Below are 24,931 nucleotides of genomic sequence, written 5' to 3'. Positions count from 1 at the left end.
TGTGTATTTCACAAACAAAACTTACAAGATCCTCTTTTCTGCTCATCTGGTCCAAAACCTGACAGATTTTCTTCATTTAAAATTAATTCATGTCTATTAGTATAGCAGATAAACCTTTCTTCTCATGTCAATGGAGATTACTTCATTACTGCTCATGTAATTTGCATTACAAATATGCATCAGCCTTCTCCAGCTGGTGTCCTAAAGATGACAATGCTGGCAACAGATCACATGTTAAGGTGCCACAGATCTAGAAGAAAGTAGGTTTATGGCAACTGTACTAACTTCATGTATTAGAATCGATATAAATGTTGCTATTTGATACACAAATTATCCAAAATAGGGAAATGGCATCTAAAAGACAACTTTGGTGAGCTACAATCCACTTGATTGCATGTGAATTGATTCCTGAATATCGATAGTGAAATGAAAAGCTGAAGGTAAGAGGAAGACAATTTACTGACCAATTGTGTAAAAAAGGCAAATTTCTTTTCTGTTTTGCATCAATGGACCGATTAACTGATACATGGGAGATAAAAGAATAAATCCTGACATGGTTTAATCCGTGAGAAATGTGTGGACCTTCCTGAAAGATTCAGGGCGAGTGTATTTTTGCAAGACTTTTGCTCAACCAGAGAGGAATCATTTGGGGAGCCCATTCCTGACTTCCATTTTTCTTTTCTGGTTTGGCCAAGACAGGCAGCAGCCAGGCCAGGCTGTGGATGATGGAGAGCTCCGTGCGCTTGAATCTTGATCCGCAAGCACCAGGGAGAGAGAGGCGGGCCTTGACACAGCGGTGCAAGAGACGGAATTGGACTTCCTTCTCACAACCCAGCTGCGCCTCGAGGCTTCATCTTTCCCAAAAGGTTCGACTTCCGGACCCATCATGCTGCGCCCACGAGGAAGTCAGTCTGGTCACGTGTTCCGGCGGCGGAGGAAGAGGGATGCAGCCCATCCTTCAGGTAGGCAGTGCGAAAAGTGAAAGGGGGGGGCGTTGGGGGGTTGGGAAAGAAAAGCATCTGGTTGGCCGGGGCGGATAGGTGTTGTAGTCCACACCCACCCCTATCGCTTGTAAAGTCTGACAGTGAGAGGGCGGAGGCGGGGAGGGGAATCGATGAGGTTGCAGGCAGCTGTAAACCCCTCTATCCCTCCCCCCGTTTACAGAGAAGGGGGCGGCCCGGGCTGTGGATGATGGGTCTTGGAGTGCCGCGGGAAGACGAGAGCCGCAGGGACCAAATGGCGTTTCCGAACTGAAGCGGCTTCTCCGGCAGCGGAGAGAGATCCGGGGGCGCTTTTTTCCGCCTTGGGGAGAAGCCCCTCGAGCCGACCCAGAGACCCCCACCCCACCTCAGGTTGGCTCGCCTTCAAAATGGCCGCCCGGTGGCAGCCAGCGCATAGGGCCACTCCCTCCCAGCGCTCCGGACTCTATGATCCTCTCGCCTTTCCTTTCCGCTCTGCGCCATTCCAGCCGCTCCCTTCGGCCGAGCAACGTGACGGGAGAGGGGGACGGCGGGCCCAGGGCGCATGCGCACGTTGCGGGGCGTGGCGAGGGAAGCCGGTCGCGTCACTTCCTCTATTGCGCGGGCCGCCGCCCGGCACCCAACCAATCAAGGCGTCGGCTTGCGCTCCCTCCCCCCCCGCCGTGCTCTCTCCTCCCTCCCGACTTACCCTCGCCGTTTCCGGCCCCGAGTTCCTTAGTAACAATGGAGCATAAAATGGCCGCTTGAGGGAGCGAAGCGGAGCCAGGAAGGGACGCAGCCGCCGCCGAACCAGCCAGGCCGAGGAGACGCGTCGGCGGGCGGAAGAAACGGGAGACGGGACGGAACGACGCCGCGGCCTCTGGGGCGGTACGAGGGGGCGCGGCGGCGGCCAGACTCTGGGCGGGCGGCTGAGCAGGAAGAGGGGCGGCGGGGCGGCGGCCTCGGGGTGGGGGGCGCCCTGTCGGGTCGAGCGGCAACGGGACCCTTCCCCCCCCCTTCCTCGCGAGGCGGGCGGCTCTCCCGATCCGCTGGATTACAACTCCCATCGCCCCTGGCCGGCGGGGCTGTCAGCCTCCCAGGCCTTCCCTCCGCTCGAAGGGAGGCCCGCCTTTGCCCCGCTTCGGGGGCTGCGGCGAGCGGCGGCCTAACTGGGCAAGCGCGAGGCCCGGGCCTGGCTTGGCGTTACCTTCCCAGGCCCGGGCCTCTACGCTATCTCCAGTCATCGCGGCCCCGGCCTCAGTCGGGACACCCTCTCCGCCACGGCTCGATGCAAAGGAATCCGGCTTCTTAGTCTCCTCCGAGCCTCCGAGGGAGGGAGGGAGGGAGGGAAGGGTGGCTTCTGATGTGTCATGGCTGTTGGTTGAAAGTCACGGCTCTGACAGGAAACCCCCCCCCAGCCTCTTTCGGTTCGTCAGGCCAAGTGTGTTCCTCTCCTTTCGCTTTTCCTTCAGCCCCCCCCCACCTTTTCGGGGGGGGGATTTTTCTCCATGGGAATAAACCATTATTATTCAGGTGTGTCCGTAGGGTGTAGTAGAGGCAGGAAGGGGGCAGCAGGTCCTGCTTTTTTCCCTTCCTGGGTCATCCCCTCTGAGGGTCAAGGCTATTAATTTGGGGGGTTCCTTTATACTGCTTCCAAAAAGATCATGTCTGTCAATTACTGGTTTTAAATCTTGAGTTTATTTGGCCCCAAAATCAAATGGTAGTAATTGGGGTGGTCCTTGGTTCACCAACGTGCTTTCATCAAAGACCAGAAGGACACATTCGTAGTTAACTGTAGTGATCAGGACCCATTCAGATATTTGTCAGCCCCTAACCAAACAGGAAGCACCTAGTTTTATAATTTTATGCCTCCATCCTTTTGGGTTTCTGTGATTTGGACAGTCCAGCCACTTGTTAACAATACCACTTTATGATGACAGTGTCAATTATATTGAATGTGTGCAGGAATAGCTCCCTTCGGGATGTAGCTAATTATATAGTAAATATTGAGTTACTCCTAGTTTTGATATGGAGAATTTTAAATGGTTACTAGCTGTACTGAATTCTGCCAAAAGCTCTGGAGAGAAATTTAGATACTTTAATATGAAAATAATTGACATTTAAGTCAAATTACATTTGCTTTTAAATGAATCAGCTAGCATATAATAGCTTCATTGTATGTGGCATTTAACTTTTTTTTTAAAGGTAAGAGTTACCCCAAACAACTTTTAATTCAAATTTGAGAAGTACATAGACAGGAACTATATTGCTAGCACCTACCAATTTGTTAACATCTGCTCTTTAGCATGCAGTGTTCTGCTTGGGATGTGGAAATGACTTAAACCAAACTCTTTCAGAGAAAATGTGAAATTTGAAAGGAGGAGGTGGAAATGAGATTTGAATGAAGCTGGGTTGCAGTTCCAGTCATCAGTAACAGGAAGCCAATAGACCAGTGAGGTCACTTCCTCTTACAAAATTACCCAAAGTTGGTAGTCCTGGGGGAGTGAAAGCTGCAAGTGAGTGAGCAGTAGGTGAAGATTTTGTTTGAAAGGAAAGATAAGCTAATTCTTTTTAAAAAGATTTGGTGATGGCTTGCTTTGGATAATTACCAGGAGCATTGGTGCATTGGTACAGTTAAATTTAATTACTGGTGTGCCCTGGCAGTCAACCATTTGTTATTTCTGTGCTTAATAACTGTTAAGCTTTATTTCTCTCCAGGGATGTCAGTGCTACTTAGGATGCAGTGTGAATCCCTGCCAAGTTGAGGAAAACTTCACACGAAGAGTTTCAATGTTTTGGTATACCAATTAGGCTGCTCTGGTTGGAGAAAAAAATGTCCTTTTATTTTTTCCAGCCAATATACCATTTTGAAAAAAAACCTAACCTTTGGTAGCAAATCTACCAGAAATGCATATAAAGTAACAGAAAAAAATAGAAAAAAGATTTAGAAGAATAGTGATTGAACTCTTTTAACAGTTGATTACATGAAAAAAATGCATTTAAATTCAGAAGTTTAACATTTGGAAGATTTGTCAACGTAAAACTATTTTAATCTAAGACGATTTGAAAGATCATCTACTACAGTAAAGTCATCTACTACAGTAAAGTTATATTTTGGAAAATATATAAGGATTGTTGGGCAATTTATAGCTCATCTAGGCTTGAATGGAAAGTAGGCATTGCAAGTGCACAGTTCTCAGTACCTCTAGAGGTTTCTGTTTTACTCATTCCTGTGTTCTGCAACTTCTAGTCAGAAATGCAGTTTAGCTGCCTAGTGTTTGTTGACTTTTTTGCATTCTCCAGCCTTTGTTAAAAGATGAGAAGTGGGTCAGATATTTCCATCTTTTCTCTCCCCACTCCATTTTCCATAGTTTTATACCATAAAGCTTGCATTTCAGATTCTATCCCTGATTAGTACTTTCTGTGCCAATTGATAATTGTTTGACAATTATGAAATATTTGCATAAGATGGTTCATGTTTAAGGCAACAACTGGAGGAAAAAAGACTTCGGCAGGAAAGGAATGTTTGGTCCAAACTTAATTACATAACAGTATCCAAGAGGTTCAAACCAACTTTTCTGTACTCGGTCAAAAATGACAGTAACAAAGGAAGAGCATGAGAAAGAGAAGAGAGTTGAGATGCAAAGGGAACATAAGATGGTGGTTGGCATAATTAACACTTTCTTTTCACTAGTTGAAAAGCTTGTACTAAAATTGCCTAAAACTATAGATATTACAATCTGGGAGGTGCAACTTTTGATTTATTTTTATTATTTTTCCCAGATAGCTAAAGCGATTAACTTTTAAAAAGTCAGGGAACTACAGTATATGTGGATGTTTACATGATCTTCTGAAGGCTTGATCTGGTTTCAGAATGATAAGAGACTGTTCTAACGTAATTTTTTGATGTCGATCAATTTTGTAAGCCTTGATATTCAGTTGGAGTCACTACTGTCTATCCTAGAAGACTTTCACGTGTGTAGAAAAACAGGCTAAAAGAGGCACAAATGTCCAGATCATTTCACACAAGCTTCAAAAAAAAAATTGGAAGATGATCTTGTGAAACATTTCTACAGGCAAAATGGTTTTCTTTTCTTTTTTTTTTAACCAGTGGGGAGATTCATGTAGAAGAAGCTGCTTTTAGCTGGTTGTGAGGATGGCAGGTGGGGTGAAATTTGTTCACTTTTTTGCTTTTTGAAAGGCTATCCTGAAGAATGGTTGGAATAAGGTATGTCTAGTCCAGAAAAGAAGGACTAAGGTGACATGGTAGTAGTCTTTCAATATTTGAGAGGCTGCCATAAAGAGGAGAGGGTCAACCTATTTTCCAAAGCACCAGAAGGCAAGACAAACAATGGAAATGGATGGAAACTAATCAAAGAGAGAAGCAACCCGGAACTAAGGAGAAACTTCCTAACAGGATAATCAACAGTAGAATAGCTTGCCTCCTGAAGTTGTGGGTGCTTCATGACGGGAGGTTTTTAAGAAGAGACTGGACAGCCACTTGTCTGAAATGATATAGGGTCTCCTGCTTTAGCAAGGGATTGGACTAGAAGACCTCCAAAGTCCCTCCCAATTCTGATATTCTGCTATTTATAATCTTATTTTTCTTTGACTTCAAAAAAAACAGACTTAGCCTAATGCAGGGGTAGGCGACCTTGGCTCTTTTATGACTCGTGGACTTCAACTCCCAGAATTCCTGAGCCAGCATGGGAGGTGAAGTCCACGAGTCATAAAAGAGCCAAGTTTGCCTACCCCTGGCCTAGTGCATCCATAAAACCTTTTGGCTGATTAGGCACCAAGTGCTGTCCCTATATTTTGACCTTCCAACTCCTATCAATTTCAATGCCCTTTCAGTCAGCGCAGTGTAACTTCCTAAAGGCCTTTGTATCTCTGACATTCTGACCTGTTTAATTGTTCTTCCCATCAGTTCCTTAATATATAGAAATTAAAAGAGCCCTTAATTTCACGAGGAACCACTTTTTAGACTGGCTTATAATGAATGGGGCCATGCAGACCTTGGGGTGATTTGACTTGACACAGTCATGCAGTTTGTCTCCAGCCATTTGAGTGACAGGTCAGAAGAGCTTTTCAGCACAGCATCTGCCCAAAAGCTAATCTGATTCAACTTGCTGATTCTAGGTAAAACAGCTCTATTATTTTTTTTGAATCAATAATCACCCTGAACGAGATAACTCCCAATGGATTCACAACTCTTTGCCAAGGGCAAGTCAATCAATCAGTCACACTTTAAAACAGATTCCTTGTCTACCCACAGTAGGATGAAGGCCTCTTCTGTATGTTTCCAACCAATACACTCCTGGGCTTTCTTTTGCCAATTGGGCCTGCAATACTTGCAGATGTCATCAATCCGTCTTGTTTTAGGTTTCTTTCATGGACGCTTTTGATCAAGTGGGATCCATTCTGTTGCTGCCTTGATCCACCTGTCTTCCGTTCTTGCTCTGTGACCAGCCCATTCCCCTTTCAATGCTGTTACTCTTCTGATGGCCTCGTATACTTCCGTGTGTTCTCTAATCCACGCGCAGGTCTTTCTACCTTGTCCTGTGATGCCGAGCACCTATCTTCCCATGGCTCTTTGGTGTCTGTAGTAGTAGTAGTAATACCTTTTATGCATCTATAACTACTCCAAGTAGTGCAGCATCAAAAATCGTGGTCACTACAATCCAAATTAAAATAGAAACTAAAATAGTCTTGGTAATCTGACCTGTGACATTTAATTACAGGTAGTCCTTGACTTACGACAGTTTGTTTAGTGACAGTTTGATGTGACAACAGCACTTTAAAAAGTGACTTATGATTGTTTTTCACACCTATAACAGTTGCGGCAACACCCCCCCCCCCTCAATGGTCACAGGATCAAAACTCCGATGCTTGGCAACTGGCTCACATTTATGACGATGGCCGGGCCTCTTTTGCGTCCGTCTGACAAGCAAAGTAAATAGGGAAGCCAGACTCACTTACCAGACCTGGCTAGTAACATAACAATTGCAGTGATTCACTTAACGGGGGCGACAAAGGTCGTAAAATGGGGCAAAGCTCAATTAAAAAATTCTCATTTAGCCACATACATTTTTGGCTCAATAGTGGTCACAAACTGAGGATTTTATGTGTAGCGAAATTGGTATTTAAACAGCAAAGCATTTCTGCACAACGTTAGTAGGGAGCCTCTTTCAGCCCAAAGACCAAATTGGTTCAGAGCAAGGGTGTCAGGGCTGCAAGTCACCAGCAGGCATTTTGCTACAAAGCAGGCTCAGGCACTCTAACCTGACCCAGAATTGCAAGTCATACCAAAGATGTTGCTGTAATGTGGGCCATTGAATCATCATACAATTTATTTATTTTTTTAATTCAGAATCCTCAAAAATTAAAGAAATGTCAAAGTCCCAACTTGCTACATGTGGTATTGAGTTTTGGAGAAGAGAAGCAATGCCTCTTTCTTAACATTGTTGGTCCCCAGAAATCCTTGCCTCCAACGAGCAGTTGGGATTTAAAGTGGCCTTCACTGACCTCAGTGGGAGAAATATTTTTTTATTGCCAAGATATATATTTTTTCATATGCCTTGCAACACTGACAAAAGGAAGATGAGTGCTTTTCTGCTCAGAAGTGACTCTTCAAAAAAGTCTGAACATTTTTGATGTTTTGTTAGAAATCCTCCTATAAAAAGATTGGAGGCCCATGTTTTTCTGTGCCTAGTCTTAACATTTGTTACAACTTCTTAAAATCCTATTTCAGTTGCATGTACAATGTCCAAAAAATTACAATAAATTAACCTTCATCACAATATCAACTCTCTCCCTCCTTCCAGTGATATATTTCAAATAATCTGGTTTTAGTTTTCTGCTTATCCATTTGGATGAAAGCAAGAGGCCTCTTATGATACGGTTCTCTAGGCACTAATCATTAGCTCCATTTAATTTAAAGAACAATTACAGTGGGTCATCTGAAAGGCAAATTTCTGATTGTCTGCCAAGCACTACTGCATTTTGGAAACTCTTCATTCAGTTTTGCTGATGGAATTGAACATTACAATTTAATAAGTGGATCCTGCTTTCACTAAGCTATGTTACGATGCTATTATTGTGAGTTGTGTTTATCTCAAGCCAGAAGAAGGCCTGTGATGTGTAGAGGCTTTTCCCCCTTATTTTACGAGCTCTTTTTTTAAAACCTAGTTCAATTACTAGATAATTGGATCCTGATTTTATAATGTGGTTTCCAGAGATTAGCTCCCTGCTTCGTATTTATCTCTTCAGTTATTCTCTCAGAAGCCTTCCAGATGTCTTCACAAAGACAAGTTAGGTGTGTAGTTAGAGGGAAGAAGACTCTGCTTAAGGAATGCTTCCCCCACAAGGATTGAAAATTAGCTCCTATACTGTACTAACGTCTTCTCATCCTCAAGCACTTTTGTTGATAAATGCCTGTATTAAAGCAGACGGCAGCTTTTGTTTCTTCGTCTAAATTTCTTTATGTAAGGAATGCGCATGAAATGAGAAATTGGGGCTTGCCCTGATCCTGGAGCAAACATCACTGCTTGAAAAGGCTGAACCGTTTTGGATGAGCTAGCATAGGTAGGATATGGCTTTTGTGTCTCCGTGCCCTACCAATAATTTGGCCTGTATGCCAGTTTGTGCATTCTCTTCCCTTCTACCTTTCCTTGTTGCCACAGGTGGTCACTGCAGTATGGAACAAGCTGCAATATAGTACAATATATCCCACTTGTTTGTCCTCCCACTGGTGTTCTCCATATCTTGCTTATCCACACAGCTGCTATCCCAGGGATCCATCCTTGCTCTTGCCAAGGAATCCTCCAGCCTGGAATCCCCCCCCCCATTTTGGTTCAAATCTAGAACATCCCCAAACTTCAAAATGTGAATTTTAGTCCTGACATGGACTGCAACTGACTCTTCTATGCAGAGTACAGTTCAAGTCATGGAAGACTTTTCTTATCTATTTTTCTGTTGTTTATTTTAATGCCTTTAAGCAATTTTATAATCTATTTAGAGTACTTGAGTTTTGGGGGAATTATGAATGCACAACAAACACTAAAGACACCTGTGTATTGGGAGTGGAAAGTAGGGTGGACGTGCAGACATTCTACATCTAATGAAGTCATGCTTTAGAAGTTTGCCCTGATTAGTGATGCCCATGGGACCTATAAAAGTCATTTTTCTTCCTTCTGTTCATCCAATCGGAGTAAACGTTTTAGGGATCACAGGATAACAGATTTGGGGTTTTGATGACTCAGCTTGAGCAAGTTTATTATATATTGGGAAAGATGAATTTGGAGATGGAAAAAAAATCAATGGCTTTTTATTTTTTTGAAGTCACTCTGTAAGTTTAAATCTGAGGTTTTAGCCTATTTTAATCCACCTAATTCTCAGGAACAGTTAAGTTATTGGTGTTCAAGTACCCAAGTTGCTGGTCTTCTCAACTTTCTTTCTTTGGCATCGAAAACTTCCACTAATGTCTTCTGGAACTTAGAATCCAGCTCAAAACTTCCTTCTCAGTCTACATTTTGTTTCCATACCTGAGTTTCCCAAGTATGGATACACCCATTTAAATTCTGATTCTAGTCTCCCCAAAGTATAGTACGTTGTTAAAAGAAAGCATTAAAAACAATATATCATTAGGGCAAAAAATGTTGAAAGGATGGTGTTTCGGTTCCAAGTACTGTTGTTGAAACCTGGCAAATAATAATCTCATTAAAGTTAAAAGTGAATATGATTTTTTTTTATTTTTTAGATCTTTGCTGTGCAATATAGAGAGTGCTCTAGGACAGGACTTTTCAACCTTTTCACCCATTGTACCACTTTTAGGATATGGCAACATCCGAGTACCACCAGTCACCTAGCAAGGTTTGAAAAACTTGATGACCAAAAAAAGGAAAAAAGTGATGAAGTACAGGTAGTCCTCAACTTACAACAGTTTACTTAGTGACTGTTCTAAGTTACAATGGCACTGAAAAAATGAATCAGTTGCCAAGCATCTGAATGGAAATCACAAGACCCTGGAGATGCTGCAACATTCCAGCTGATCGGCGCTTCTTCTGGGCTCAGAAGCGCCAGGATCAGCGCCGAGCTCCAACTGGAGCCTGGTGCTGATCCTGGTGCTTCCGCTCAGCCCTGCAGCTCCAGCCATCTCACGCGGTGCTGCCACCGGTTCAGCTCATTCCCCTCCCCCGCTACCACTTTTCTAGGATGGTCGCATACCGCCTGCCAGGTGCCAATGTACCACAGGTGGCACCCGTACCACTGGTTGAAAAGCCCTGCTCTAGGAAGCTGTTTCTAAATCTGTTTTGTTCCTATGTCCAAATAGGTATACGTGCGTGATGCATTGTAAATTAACCTGTAAATTATCTTAACAAAATGAAATTCAATGGAGAGAAATAGAAGGTTCTACATTTAGGAAAGAAAAACTGAATATACAGGTACAGATTAGGTGAAACATGGCTCAGTAGTTGCAACTGTGAGAGGGATCTTGGAGTCCTAGTGGACAATCACTTAAATATGAGCCAGCAGCGTATGGTAGCAGCCAAAAAAGCTAATACAATCCTAGTCTGCATTAACACAGGGATAGAATCAAGATAATATGAAGTACCACTTTATAAAAAAGGGTGTTGAGACTCTGGAAAGAGTGCAGAGAAGAGCAACAAGGATGGGCTGAAGGCTAAAACATATGAAGAACGGCTGCAGAAATTGGGTATGTGTAGTCAATGGGTTAGGACGCTGAGCCTGTCGATCAGAAGGTCGGCAGTTTGGCGGGTCGAATCCCGAGTGCCGTGTAACAGAGTGAGCACCTGTTACTCGTCCCAGCTTCTGCCAACCTAGCAGTTCAAAAGCACGTAAAAATGCATGTAGAAAAATAGGGACCACCGCGGTGGGAAGGTAACAGCGTTCCGTGAGCCTTTGGCGTCTAGTCATGCCGGCCACATGACCACGGAGACGTCCTCGGACAAGCGCTGGCTCTTCAGCTTTGAAACGGAGATGAGCACCGGCCCCTAGAGTCGGAAACGTCTAGCACACATGTGCGGGGGAACCTTTACCTTTAGTCTAGTAAAAAAAAGGACTGGGGCCGGGGGTGACATGATAGCAGTCTTCCAGTATTTGAGGGGGCTGCCACAAAGAAAAGAGGGGGGTCAACTTATTTTCCAAAGTGCCTGAAGGCAGGACGAGAAGCAACAGATGGAAACTAATCAAGGAGAGAAGCAACCTAGAACTAAGGAGAAATTTCCGGACAGAGAATACTTTACCAGAAGTTGTAGTGGTCCATCACTGGAGGATTTAAGAAGAGATGAAATGATATAGGGCCTCTTGCTTGAGCAGGGGCTTGGACTAGAAGGCCTCCAAGGTGCCTTCCAACTCTTATTTTTCTCTTAAACCTCCCAACTTGGAGTTGCGGTCAGGTTTCTTCGTATTGCTAAAAGTGTAATTCAAAGGTTTATGAGTGGAATTATGTCCGTATTTGATTTTGATTCGAGTGCTGTATTTTTGCTTGCGTGTAGGTAGTGTAATCTCCCACATATTTTAGTTTTTAATAACACATGGTAATTACTTTTAGTGTATACTGTCTTGCCTCATTTTTTTTTGTTCTTAGACGGTAATTGAGAATGAAGAATTTTACCAAATTCTTGGAGTCCTTCTTAAGCATTGTAAAGGATATTAATCACTGGTTACCTGTAAGATCATAAATAAGCAGAAAAATTTCTACACATCTTAGCCACTGATGACTAACATTGGCATTTGGTATCTAGTTACTTCCTGTTTATTGATATCCAGGATTTGCAAATTGCAGGGAGACCATTGTTTGTCCCTGACACTGTAATGATACTGGGTAATATGGGAAGTGCTGCTTCCAAGTTTGGTGGGGGGAACTAAGGTAAAATAATAGCTTAGAATAAGTAAAAAAAATTCAGTGCACATAGTTGAAGGCCAAAAATTTGTTGCTGGTATTACTTCAGAATTGGTCATTGCCATAATTTTATGAGGAAGAAGGTTACTCAAACCTGTCTTCCTGAAACAGGAGTCACATGTTTTCTTTCTGCGTACAACTCTGCCTCAGAAACATGGTCAGTATTTGCTTCTTTGTACAGGTGCCTCAAACGAGCTGCTAATGCTTACTTTGCATGTTTTAAGAAGCAGTAATTCTGAGAGTAAAAAGTACAAGCTTATGTTTGACCTACTTGTCATTTGGCATGTTAGCTGTTCCAAAAGCATCACTGTATTAAAAAAAGATGTGTATCAAATAGGAAAATATTGCTTCCTAAGAAGATTGTTAAAAATAATTAATTCTAATTAATTAATGGATATTAAAATAGCCATTATTGCGCCAGAACCAAATTTGTAACACTTTATGTTATAGAGCAGGGATCCCCAACCTCTGGGCTGCAGACTGACACCGGTCTGTGGCCCACCAGGAACTGGTCCACGCAAGTGAGCAAAGCCCCATCTGTGCATGTGTGGGATCTAGGCAACCCACAAAACCATGCCTTCCGGTCCGTGGAAAAACTGCCCTCCACGGAGCCAGTTTCTAGCGCCCAAAATGTTGAGGGCTGCTGTTATAGAGGATAATGGGAACATGTATCCGCCCTTTGATAATTCCCCTTTTTTTATAGTTAGCCATTCTGAGAATTTCTTACCACCCAAGTTATAGGAAAAAATGCAGCTAATAATCGTCATCTTGCATCCAGAATGGTTTTCTGAACTGTCCTGCCCACATCTCATCCTTCACCCAAATGCTCCTAGCCGATGGTACTAGGAAGAAGACCAGTACCAGCTGCTTTATTGGATAATCTACAGTTGTTGTTGTTGTTTTTTAAAAAGGGGGGGGTAATGAGCTCAAAGGGCTATGAAAGTCCATATTTTGATTGAAGCTTGGGATAAAACTCTGGCACAGAAGCTGAAGGACCCTGTGTACTGAGATAGAGACATTTTAAGCTCAGGATATTTTGCATCCGTAGGTCATGACTTGCCTTTCTTTCAACAGTCCTATTTGTAGGTCAAAACAAACAGGCACAGGCATCTTCCTGATTCTGTAGTAGAAATCTGACACTCATTTGTCTCATCCTGGATGTCATGATTAAGATTCATCTCAGGGTGACTCATTAGATGAGCACATGGCTAGTTATGTATGTGATCCAGATGAGGGATGTCTCACTCTTCCCCGTATCAGGGAGGTAGCCAAGCAACTGCCGATGGTCCGGATGTTGACACGGGAGGTTCGTCCTAAAGAAGATAAATCGCTCATCAAGCTAGAATCCAGGCATAAATGATACGCTGAAAAAGCCAATTGTTCAGGATATTGGCTGGTGACTTACAACAGTCCATTTAGTGATTGTTTGAAATTACAACAGCACTAGAAAAAAGTGGCTTATGACTGTTTTTTCCACTTAGGACCATTGCAGCATTCCCAGGGTCACATGATCAAAATTCAGATGCTTGGCAACTGACTCACATTTATGGTTACAGCATCCTGGAATCACATGATCCCATTTGGCTACCTTCTGACCAGCAAAGTCAACGGGGAAGCCAGATTCGTTTAGCAACTGTTACTGACTTAAGAACTGCAGTGATTCACTTAACAGGAAAGGTTGTAAAATGGGACAAAATTCACTTAACAGAAATGTTGGGCTCAATTGTGATTGTAAGTCGAGGACTGCCTGTATTATCAGACAGGTAGTGCTGATTGGACATACAGTAACATGCTTGGGGGCTGACTAGTGTTGAGCCATAGTGCAGGGCTTTTCAACCAGTGGTACGGGTACCACCTGTGGTACATTGGCACCTGGCAGGTGGTACGCGACCATCCTAGAAAAGGGGTAGCAGGGGAGGGGAATGAGCTGAACCAGTGGCAGCACCGCACAAGCCTGAGCGAGAGACGGCTGGAGCTGCAGGGCTTTCAGGGCTCAGCGGAAGCGCCAGAATCAGCACCAGGCTCCAGCTGGAGCTCGGCACTGATCCCGGCCCATCTGCTGAGCCCAGAAGAAGCGCCGATCAGCTGGAATGTTGCAGCATCTCCAGGGTCTTCTGATTTACATTCAGATGCTTGGCAACTGATTCATCTTTATGACGGTCACAGTGTCCCAGGGTCATGTGAAGTGACCAAAACCTGCTACAAGCACCCAGCAGAGATGGGGGGGATAAAAACCAAACACCCCCCACCCCTGCTGCCAAATCCTCAACAGAAATGCTCACAGCGACAGGAGGAAGAGCGCCGCCGGGCGGGCAGGCAGGTGTCTTGCTCGGCTGTGGCTTGGGGGGCACTTTTTTCAGTGCCATTGAAACTTCAAACTGTCACTAAGCAAATTGTTGTAAGTCGAGGACTACCTGTACTTCATCACTTTTTTCCTTTTTCTTTTTTTTTGGTGATCAAGTTTTTGACACCTTGCTAGGCGACTGGTGGTACTTGGATGTTGCCATATCCTAAAAGTGGTACAATGGGTGAAAAGGTTGAAAAGCCCTGCCATAGTGGAACTTAACCCTGGTTCGTGACATGTGATTTGAGGTTGCCATAGCTCTGCCAGTTTTAGATCTAACTTTCCCAGGAACCTTTTATCCAAGGCAGAACATAGCTCGGCATAGCAGTGTCTGTGCTTAAGTGAATATCTACTCCTGAAAGCTCAGAAGACACAGTGGTGTGTCTTTAACAACAAATATGTAGAATTAAAGTGGATTGGAATGTGCTGAGAAATTGAGTCTTGGGTTAGTCCAGTGTTTCTCAACTTTGGCTGCTTGAAGATGTGTGGACGTCAACTCCCAGAATCCCCCTGCCAAGGTTGAGAAACACGGGGTTAGTCTAATTTAACCTGGTGTTGCTTAGCATCCTCTTATTCACACTCAGTGGAAACAATTATTTTACAGACTCTATAGGAAAACTAGTGGCAGCTTCAGTCATTGTGATAATCTTAGTATTGGTCTGTCCCCTACTAAGGTCTCCTTGCATGATTAAATGGAGTTAGTTTAGCAACAGAACTGTTGCTCTCAAATTGCTCTTGACTTCATTTGACCTGTCTGCCTTTGACCACAAAGTCATAGTTGAGATTATCTGCTCAAACAGTTATTCAACACACACTATTACTAGCAAGCTCTTCCGATGTGTGAGGTCCAATATTTTAGAATGAAAACATACCCAGCTGTGCCTGGGTGCTATGTAGTGTAGATGCTGGTGGCAGATGTCCATTTGGACTTCCTTTACCTCATTTGTGTGGTGAGGGAAATATAAAATACATGTACTTTTATCATGAGTGGAATAAATGGTGGTGAGGTGAATGTTCGTGTTGAAATCTATTTACAGCAGATTGTTTTTCCTGAATAAGTGATATAGCGAGCGCACCATTTATGCTAAGGGCAATATATGAGAAGATCTAGGTAATCTAGGTCTCCAAGGGAGATGGGGGAATTAGGACATATGAAATATAAATAATAATTGGTTGAATCAGGTTGAGAACATGCCAGACTCTTTTATCTTCCACCATATTGGATGATTGATCATCCATGCTGTCATCTTCATGAAGTCTAATGCCTTAAATCACATTACCACTAATGGCTCCTTGACAAGATAGGCCATGTTCTGCTTTAAAAGAAGTGCTTTGCAGCTGATTCATAGCTTGGGTTGTAGAAGAGACAGACGATATCTAAAAAGGTCCTGTTAATGTTCTCAAGAGTTTGTTGCCTTTCCTCCTGCTGGTATCTTCATTGTAGCTAGGTAGCCCTACCTTTCAGCTTCAGGCTTAAAGTACACATCCTTGGGTGTAGAGCATTTTTTACGTATGTGTATTTTTGTGTTTTAGCGTTTTATGTTTATGGATGGTCCAGTGGGTTCTCTTGAATGCAGCACCTCTTATTCTGGACTAGATTCCAGAGGAGGCAATTCCTCCTGTGCTTATCCTCCATGTTGGCCCGTTCACAGGAGGAGGTGGTCTTACATTTGGGTCAGGGAAGAGCTTGTCCCCAGGACTGGGGCCCCAGCTACACCCTCCTCTGTCACGGGGCCGGCTGATGCCTCTATTCTGCCCAGCAGGCCCGGCCTGTTCTTACAATGAAGCTGTCTTGTTGTAAACACCTTTCCCCCCCCCCATTGGGGGATTAGAACACATTCCCAGCTTTTCTTCTGATTTCTGAAATTGCTACACAATTTTAGGCACTGTTACGCTGTTTACACAGACATTAAAACTACCCTGTGAACAGTTAACAGAATAAAAATAAACAGAAGATTCAAATGATATATCAATATCATAATGCATATCTACCTTGTGGACAGGTGTGCTCTTTTTAACCACAATTTGATTTCTGCAGCCTGCATGACATTCTGTGACGAGATAGATGCATATTCTTCACTGAAGTTTAGCTATATGGAGTATGGAGTTAAAACATCCCTCTCCCCAAAATTGGCTGATCTTTTTTTTTACTTCTATTTTTTAGAAATATTTTCTACTTTTATCAACATGGAAAGCTCAGAGGCTAATAATAAAGGAAATATCAATCAGTCGGAAGCTCAGCGCCGGAGTCAACTGGACCGGTTGGACCGAGAAGAAGCTTTCTATCACTTTGTAAATAACCTGAGTGAAGAAGACTACAGGCTGATGAGAGATAACAACTTACTAGGCACTCCTGGTATGCCCTTTTCTTAGCTTGCCATTCAGACAGTAAGAATCTTGCCATCCCGCTGTTAATCCAGCAGTTATTTAATTTCAGTCGCTCACGATAGTTGTCATAGAGTCATAGCTCTGGAAGGGACCTTGGAGGTCTTCTAGTCCAACCCCCGTGCGAAAGATAGGAGTCCTTGTAGCATCCTGGACAAATAGGTGTCCAAATTTTTCTCGAAAAGCTCCAGCAAGGGAGCACCCAGAACTCCGGGAAGCGAGCTGTTTCATTAATGACTTGTTCTCACTGTCGGGAAGCTTCTCCTTAGTCCCAGGTTGGGTCTTTGTTTAACGAGAGCTTCTACCCGTTGCTTCGTGTCCTGCCCTCAGGTGCTTTGGAGTATAAGGGATTACACAGCTGTTTTGTATTAGTTACGCTTGTAAACCCAGGAACCCGGGTACCTCCAATATGGACTTTCCAAAAGAGCTTAACCTCTGCAACAAATACAACTGCAGACTTCCATTCCTGTCTTAAAAAACCACACATCAGATTTTATTCTTTCCCACTCCTCAGAAGAAATTATTGTAATTGTTTTTAATTGTTTTTACAATTGGTCGCCACCCCAAATCATTTGTTTGAGTTGGGCGGCAATAGAAATGGAAATAAATGAATAAAATAGATTTTTAAAAAAGGAAGAAGTTAGCCATCAGTTCTCTTGAAGAAAAATTGCAGTATCAAAGCCAAGTTTATACAGTGATTCTCTTGAAAGAAAATCCTGTACAGATGCTAAGATGTTTGTGCTCTTAGTTAACAGATAAGAATCTATTAACTGCTCAGTAATCTTTCCATGGTGGCGCATACGGTAAAGACTTTGCTCGCTAATGTAATAATTGGGCTATTTCCCGGAGCAATGGTATTCTAGAATTTCTTACACGACCAACTTAAAACATTTGACATTCCCACCTATCGCTTCTAATAGGTAAAGGTGTAGTGGGCATCAGTACCAAGTGTTGGTCAGCCACCTGACTTTTGACCATGTGGATAGCTTTATATTTTATAAGGTTAAAGCTGTGTTTTGTTTATTGGACAAATGTTTCTTGATCTCTTCCCCTGCTCCCCCTCAGCTGCTGAGATAAGACCATTTCCCTCTTTTGCTATTTTGCGCGCTCTGTAGATTTAATTCAATATTTTTTCATGCTCTTTCATACTCTCCCTTAAGAATAGTCTTCTTGGATAAACTACCCTCCGTTCATTTTCCCCGAATATGAGCGTTGCAGTTCTAATTTCTTGCCCTCTGCTCTTCACCGTCCACGCTCTGTTCTTTTCCCAGGCAGAAGTAGGCAAGCCAGACCTCCGCCTTCTCAAGTGTCTTCTCCCTCCGTCTTTTCCCTTTTTTCTCTTTTCTCTTCTTCAGGCCTGCATGGTAACTTTCTGAGGGAGGGTGGTTGGGAGTATTGCCACGTGTCCACCCAAAACCCATCGCGGCTCTTTAAATGAAAATACAATCCCAATGTTAAACAGAGAAAGAATAATAGTAATCTTGGCGAACACATCTCTGCTTTGGTTCCCCTAGTGTTGCTGCACATGAGTGTGAATGACTTTCTCAGGAACACCTGCCCATTGTTTCCTCAGGTGAAATTACGGAGGAGGAGCTGCTAAGACGGCTGCAGCAAATTAAGGAGGGCCCACCTCAGCAGCCCACTGAAGACGGCAGAGGTAGGCACTGCTCTTCTAACCTTCCTGTGGCGACAAGTCAGGTGGCACACCGCGTGACTTACAAAAGAAGCCATTCGAACTTAGCCGTTGTGCTTCTGTTGGGCCTCTGACTTCTGTTGTGGTGCCGTTTCTAGAGCTTACGTATTCATCTCCTTTGAAACGGCTTCTACAAAGCGAGGCAGACTTCCCTGTTCTTTTTCTCCTTTGTTCCTGGCTTAAGAGAGTGCGGCGGTGAGCATTCTGACTGTGCCGCGAACTTATTCAAAGCAGGCCTGCTTTACCCATGATAACCGCACGTGCCTATCTGATACCTTGGTTCAGATCTCTCTGGCCAAGCGTGCAGCCTCGATGTGTTAACATTGTAGAAGCAGTCCGGATGAAACCAGAGGCTGGGCTTATGCAATATCGCATGGATAAATGATTGCCTGGCAGATGTTCTAGTTTAGGGAATGGAATTCATTAAAATTATCGTAGTCCATTATCTTATTTCTTGACCTTTATGAAACAGTCATCTTGACTGATTTGCTGAAGTGTCCAGTGCTGGACAAATTATTATTTGTTGGTATAGTCTATTAAAGGTGGTGACATTAATCTGTCCCATAGATATTGCTTTGATTAATTTAGGAAGGTATGGTGAGTTAAGCCTTTATGGTGTCCAAAAATTAGAAGAACAAATATATGTACTGCGACCAAGAACCTTATTTTCTAAGATCATAACTTGTAAAGGGTTTGGAGAAAGTTTTTAGCCCAGAATCATTTCATTTGCCTAACTATAGCAGTTACTTTCCTTTGGCAGGTGCCGAATCCGCAGAAGACGTGTCTAATGGTGATTCCATAATAGATTGGCTTAATTCAGTTCGGCAAACTGGGAATACGACACGAAGTGGGCAGAGAGGCAACCAGTCGTGGAGAGCAGTAAGCCGGACTAATCCAAACAGCGGGGATTTCAGGTTTAGTTTGGAGATAAACGTCAACCGCAATAACGGGAACCCAAGTACAGAAACAGAGGGCGAGCCCCCCGCAGAGCCCCCCACCGGACAGGATCTAGAAAACAGCCAAAGTGACACTGAGACGTCAAGGTCTGCCTCTCCCCCGGCTCTAAGGCAGAGCTCCTCCCCTCCCGTGGCCAGGCAGCCTGAGCCGGAAATGAGTTACCCTGAAGAGCTGAACGAAGAGGCCTCTCTTCAGAGAGGCCAGAGAAGGTCCAGAAGCAGAAGCCCTGAGCAACGGAGGACTCGGGCAAGGACTGACAGAAGTAGATCCCCTCTTAATCCAGTGAGTGAATCTCCGCGCAGGATACATCACAACACGTCCTCTCAAACCCCTGATCTTCCCTTGGTCGGCGAAGCAGAAGGAAGTTCTAGAACGAGGCAGCATATGGTCATACGTCAGCATGCAGCAAATTCCGAGGCGCCCGCTGAGAACACTGTTCTCTTTTCCACCTCTGAAGCCAGGCCCGTCCCCCCGGCAGCGAGCTCTTCAGAAACGAGCGGCAGTGCGGACCCCCCAGCCCCCGGTCAGAGACCTCCGACCATCGTCCTCGACTTGCAAGTGAGACGGGTTCGTCCAGGAGAATACAGGCAGCGAGATAGCATAGCCAACCGAACGCGATCCAGGTCCCAGACTCCGAACAATACCGTCACATACGAAAGCGAGCGAGGAGGGTTCAGACGTACCTTTTCACGCTCGGAAAGGGCGGGCGTGCGAACTTATGTCAGCACCATTAGGATCCCCATTCGCAGAATCCTGAACACGGGCCTGAGCGAGACCACCTCGGTTGCCATCCAAACCATGCTAAGACAAATCATGACTGGCTTTGGTGAGCTCAGTTACTTCATGTACAGCGATAGCGACGCCGATCCCGGGGTCTCCGCGCCGGCCCCAAATGTGGAAGTGGCCGAGCCCCCGGCTGGAGGGGGCAGCGGAAATAGCCATTTGAGCCCTGAAGGTCCTGAGGCTGGGTCGGGAGAGGCCTACGAAGGGGGCCCTGAAGGGGGTCCCACGGCCGGGCCGAGACGGGAAGGGCGGAACGCGAGGGGGTCCGTTACTTTTGAAGAAAGTGGCTCCTTGCCATTCCTTAGCTTGGCCCAGTTTTTCCTGCTCAATGAAGAAGACGATGACCAGCCCAGAGGACTCACCAAAGAACAAATTGACAACCTGGCCATGAGGAATTTTGGCGAGAGCGATGCTCTGAAAACCTGTAGCGTTTGTATCACCGAATACACCGAAGGGAATAAGCTTAGAAAACTCCCTTGCTCCCACGAGTATCATGTGCACTGCATAGATCGCTGGCTATCCGAGAATTCCACTTGCCCAATTTGCCGCCGCGCCGTCCTGGCTTCGGCTAACCGGGAGAGTGTGGTCTAACCCACCGTGGTTTCCTTTCAGCTTATTACATGGCGAGGGAGCAATGGGCAAGGCGCTGCTTGCAACAGCCACTTTTTGTGTGGTGGTTATAAATACAAAAACAAAGAATAGTGTGATTTCCTCTTATGAAATGGAATTTCTTTTTTTTAAAAAAAAAAAGCAAGAAACAAAACCACCTAAATTAGGGTTCCTAAAAATAAGACCAGGTTTGTGTTGTCAATTAAAAAAGGAAAGAGAAAAGTCTATATTTGCCCAAAGACACTTGGCTGTTGTATAGTTTCAGTTTCTCAACACAAATCAAGTTGTCAGTCCCTCCTGAGCCTAATGTGTGTTGAATGCTGGAGGCCTCGACTACGAGTCATTTAGCTGTCTGTATACAGCCTGTGCTTCACTGTGGATTAAAGCAAAACTGACTCTGCTCCCCTGGCAGAACAGTGAAATTAATCTCCCATGTCTGATTTTAGCTCCTTTCTCGTGTAGGGTATTGAATATGGTAATGTAAATAACACTAACCTCAGCCCCTCTCCCACTGTACAGCTGTCTTAAGCCCAACACTATGGCACGCCATAGAACGACCTGATAGTTTAACTGGGATATTTATCTTGCTGTGGAAATACCTTAATTAATTGCTTATGCTTGTTTAAATAAACACTTTTTGTTTTAAAAACAGTAAAGCTTTTTGTACAGGTCAGTGACTTTTCCACTGCGCTTTGGTGCAAACATTTTCAGAATTTAACCCTCCCCTGTGTTTAGCCACGAGAGCCCACGGTGTGGTTGCCCACCCTGGGCGAGCCTCATGGCAAAGAGCCCAGCTTTCGTCAGTATTTATTATTTAAAAAATAAATAAAAAACATTGGGAAATTAAGATAACTTGAGCCGAGCAAGGCCTCTGTGGCCTGAGATGCCTGCATCGTTTGGATGCAGAGCGCTTTTTGGAAAGATTAAAGATGGCACGTTTCCTGCTGCAACAGGGGCTTTGCTCACCTGAGCCTTCCCAGTACAAATTTTCACTTTATGTATAAAGTCAGGTTGCCAGGTTGCACGACAGCTTGCATTTGCACAACATACTCGAGCAAAATGTGATTGCTGGCTGCTTCGTGGCTCCTGAGCGTTGTGCAAATCCAAGTTGGTGTGTGGTTAGCTAATGACTCCGTACATTGTTAAACAATGTAATTGGATTGAGTGGGATAACCATGGTTCAGTTAGCCAGTGCAAGTTGCTGGGCCTTCTTTGGTCCCAGCTTTGCAAAGGTAGCTAGCTGGTTGTGTTGTTTTGGCATTGTGAAATCTGCTTATTATCTATCTTGCTCTTAACGCAGACATTTTCTTTGTGCACCATATTTCTAACCACTGGGCATCAGGCATTTGTGGCTTTCAGCAAAACTTCTTTCTAGTGACTTGTATACTTTTAATTGGGATGTTTTAAAAGTTGTATCTCTGAAAGTTTAATTCCTTGCTTGGAGGTGGAAGGGAAGCTCTTTGGATGAAACCTACTGGGATATTTTTTTCCCCCTCTCAAGCAAGTGGTTTATCAAATTACGAATACATCAATTAGTCTTAAGGCAACTGCTTGGAAACACATCAGATTGTTTCTTCTATGCTGTATATATCCTAGGAATAATTTTTATTGAGTAAATAAATTGTGCTTTTGCTTAGATTTTGCTACCGTTTTTATCTTCCGTTATGCAAAGAAATGATTTTTCATTGGATATTAAAAAAGTACATGAAGCACTTTTCTGCTGTGCCTAGTTAAGAATTGCAGCATGTTTTCTCCCTCTCCTACTGCCTCAAAAAAATTGGATTGTAATTAACATCAATGTTTTTGCTTCTCAAATGAATATTCTTACAAAGCGCTTTTTAAGTATTTTTTTTAAATTAAACATGCAGTTATAAATAATTGCAAACCTATTGGGACATTTTAGTTTTAAACTTCGACAGCAATAACTGGAAGTAAATCTTCAGAAATGTTATTATTTGTTTCAAAACTTGCATTGAATGTGGGATCTCTGCTGTGGCTTTAGTTATACCCTAATTGGATTCCTAAAGATTCAGTGACACTCATCGATTGGTTATCTTTTTTTCTTGGCCTAAAGATGAGTCCCCTGTAGGACCCAATTTTTGTTCCTTGTTTGCATGAGATGGCAAAAATCACCTCAGATTATTGAAAGGCTGTAAACTGGTATTTGATTTCTACATCCCCTGCCCCCAATGGGAAGAGGATCATACTAGGAAATCTGGTTCTCGACGCAAAAAAAAGCTAACAAGCTTTCCATAGTTTTGACTTCTTGTTCTTTCTGCCTCCATTTTAATAAAGTAAGCATGGAAGCTTAGGCTGATTTTAGTAACTCAATAAAAGAGCATATTGGTAGCTCAGGCTGAACTGTGGGGTCCTTGGTGCTGTCTGAGCTGGGTGGTTTTCTTGCAGACATTTCATGACCCAACTAGGTAACATTATCAGTGCTAGAAGGAAGTGGGGTTTTCTCCCTGTTTTTACACAATTGAACTGCAAGGCGATCAAACCGGTCAGTCCTAGAGGAGATCAACCCTGACTGCTCTTTAGAAGGCCAGATCCTGAAGCTAAAACTCAAATACTTTGGCCACCTAATGAGGAGGAAGGACTCACTGGAGAAGAGCCTCATGCTGGGAAAGATTGAGGGCAAGAGCAGAAGGGGGCGACAGAAAATGAGGTGGCTGGACGGAGTCACAGAAGCCGTAGGCGTGAGCTTAAATGGACTCCAGAAGATGGTAGAGGACAGGAAGGCCTGGAGGAATGTTGTCCATGGGGTCGCGATGGGTCGGACACGACTTCGCAGCTAACAACAACAAATACACAATTGAGTATGAACAATTACAACTATATACCATTGTATATAAACAGAAAACCCCACTTCCTTCTAGCACTAATGGATGTTTTGGAACTTAGCCTGCATCAGTATAATTCTCTTGGTTTTGGGTGCCTTACAGCAGGGGTATTCAAACTTGGCCCTTTTATGACTTGTGGACTTAAAGTCCCAGAGTTCCTCAGCCAGCGTGCCAAGTTTGAAGACCCCTGCCTTACAGTTTTCTTAAAAGCTCTGTTGTACAAATGAGGCTCCCACTTAATCAGGCATCTCTTCTCACACTGAAAAGCCCAAACGTTGGTATTATCCTTTTCAGCTGTTCTTTGTGGCAATATACTCAAGTGACCTATTGACCACCCTCCAATATGGTACCCCCTGAAACGTGTTGGGACTTCAATTCCCAGAATTCCCAGCAACAGTCCAAATCCTCTGGAAAACCTCCATAAAAGGCTATCAAAATTCTTACAACACATTCCGCTATGGTTAAAGTAGTGGGCTGTGTTTGCATAAATCTACACGGGGGGGGGGGTTGTCTCCAAATTCTGGGAGTTGAATTCCACAGGTCTTAAAGTTGCCAAGTTTGGAGGTCCTCTGGTCTAAACTGTGCTTGGAAAACCACAATGGGTGGGTGTGCAGAACCTGCAAAACCAAAACGTGTGCTTCTTTGTGATGTATGGGGTTTATCTGACTCAACGTTTTGAAAATTAAAGTCCTTGGTGAATCAAGTTTAACGACTTCGTGGAAAACCACATTGGAAGCGAGATGGCCACTAACTCCTAGGATGTTTTCCTGATTACTCAATGTAACGTACGGTCCTCGGTTTTTCTGGATGTTCTACCAAGCCTCAAACGGGTCAGCGGAAATCAAAGATGGAAACCACAGGGAGCAAAAGAGGAAGGAGCCCAAGTGTCTAAATTCAAGGCTCTTTCTTTTTTCCGATCTTCCGTTCTCAGCAAGCGTCGTTACTTCCATTCATTCTGTTAACTCTTGTCTCCCGCTGTTTTTTTTATAATTTTATGGCATGGCTTAGGTGAAAGTCCCTGCACAGGATTATCATTAAAAATGGGTGGGTGAATTCTTAGAAGCACCTTGCAGAAAAAGTCTTGCTTAGTGAGGAAGAGCAGTCTGCAAAATCCTGAGGAGGTTTTTTTGAAGAAGAGCGTGATTATGCCAGCACTGTAGGTCATGGGGCTGTGTGATCTTGAAAGACATCGACATTTGCAAATAAGGACTTAATCACTGTGTATTCTCTCAGCTTGTGGAATTGGGCCACCATGGTTTTTAAATCCAACATTTTATAGCTTTCAGCTTTCCCCAGTTTGGTACTTCAGGAATTCTTGAATTATATCAGGTTTGGAAAGATTGGCAAGACGGGCCTGCATGTCATAAAAATAACGGGATGTGGAACATCTTGAAACCCATAATTCTTGGGCATTTGGGCCAACCTTGTTCACAT

The 24,931-nt window shown here is 43.9% G+C and overlaps 1 protein-coding gene across 2 annotated transcripts; it reads left to right on the top strand.

The window, feature by feature from the left end:
* Window positions 1-886: 886 nt before the first annotated feature.
* Window positions 887-22,535, top strand: RLIM (ring finger protein, LIM domain interacting; the record flags this gene model as incomplete). Of its 2 annotated transcripts, none has more annotated exons than XM_081336594.1 (4): window positions 887-962; window positions 16,392-16,583; window positions 18,186-18,269; window positions 19,066-22,535. In XM_081336594.1, 4 exons carry the CDS (start codon window positions 887-889, stop codon window positions 20,634-20,636), a joined length of 1,923 nt encoding a protein of 640 aa, XP_081192720.1. In that variant the 3' UTR covers window positions 20,637-22,535. The 2 variants fall into 2 exon arrangements, with proteins under 2 accessions (XP_081192720.1, XP_081192721.1); XM_081336595.1 differs by lacking the exon at window positions 887-962 and adding an exon at window positions 1,687-1,847.
* Between the last annotated feature and the right edge of the window lie 2,396 nt (window positions 22,536-24,931).

The sequence above is a fragment of the Vipera berus genome (genome assembly GCF_964194415.1).
Source record: "Vipera berus genome assembly, chromosome: 11".
Classification (NCBI taxonomy): Eukaryota; Metazoa; Chordata; class Lepidosauria; order Squamata; family Viperidae; genus Vipera; species Vipera berus.
Note: the sequence above shows the minus strand (reverse complement) of the source record. Positions and strands in the feature narration are given on the sequence as shown.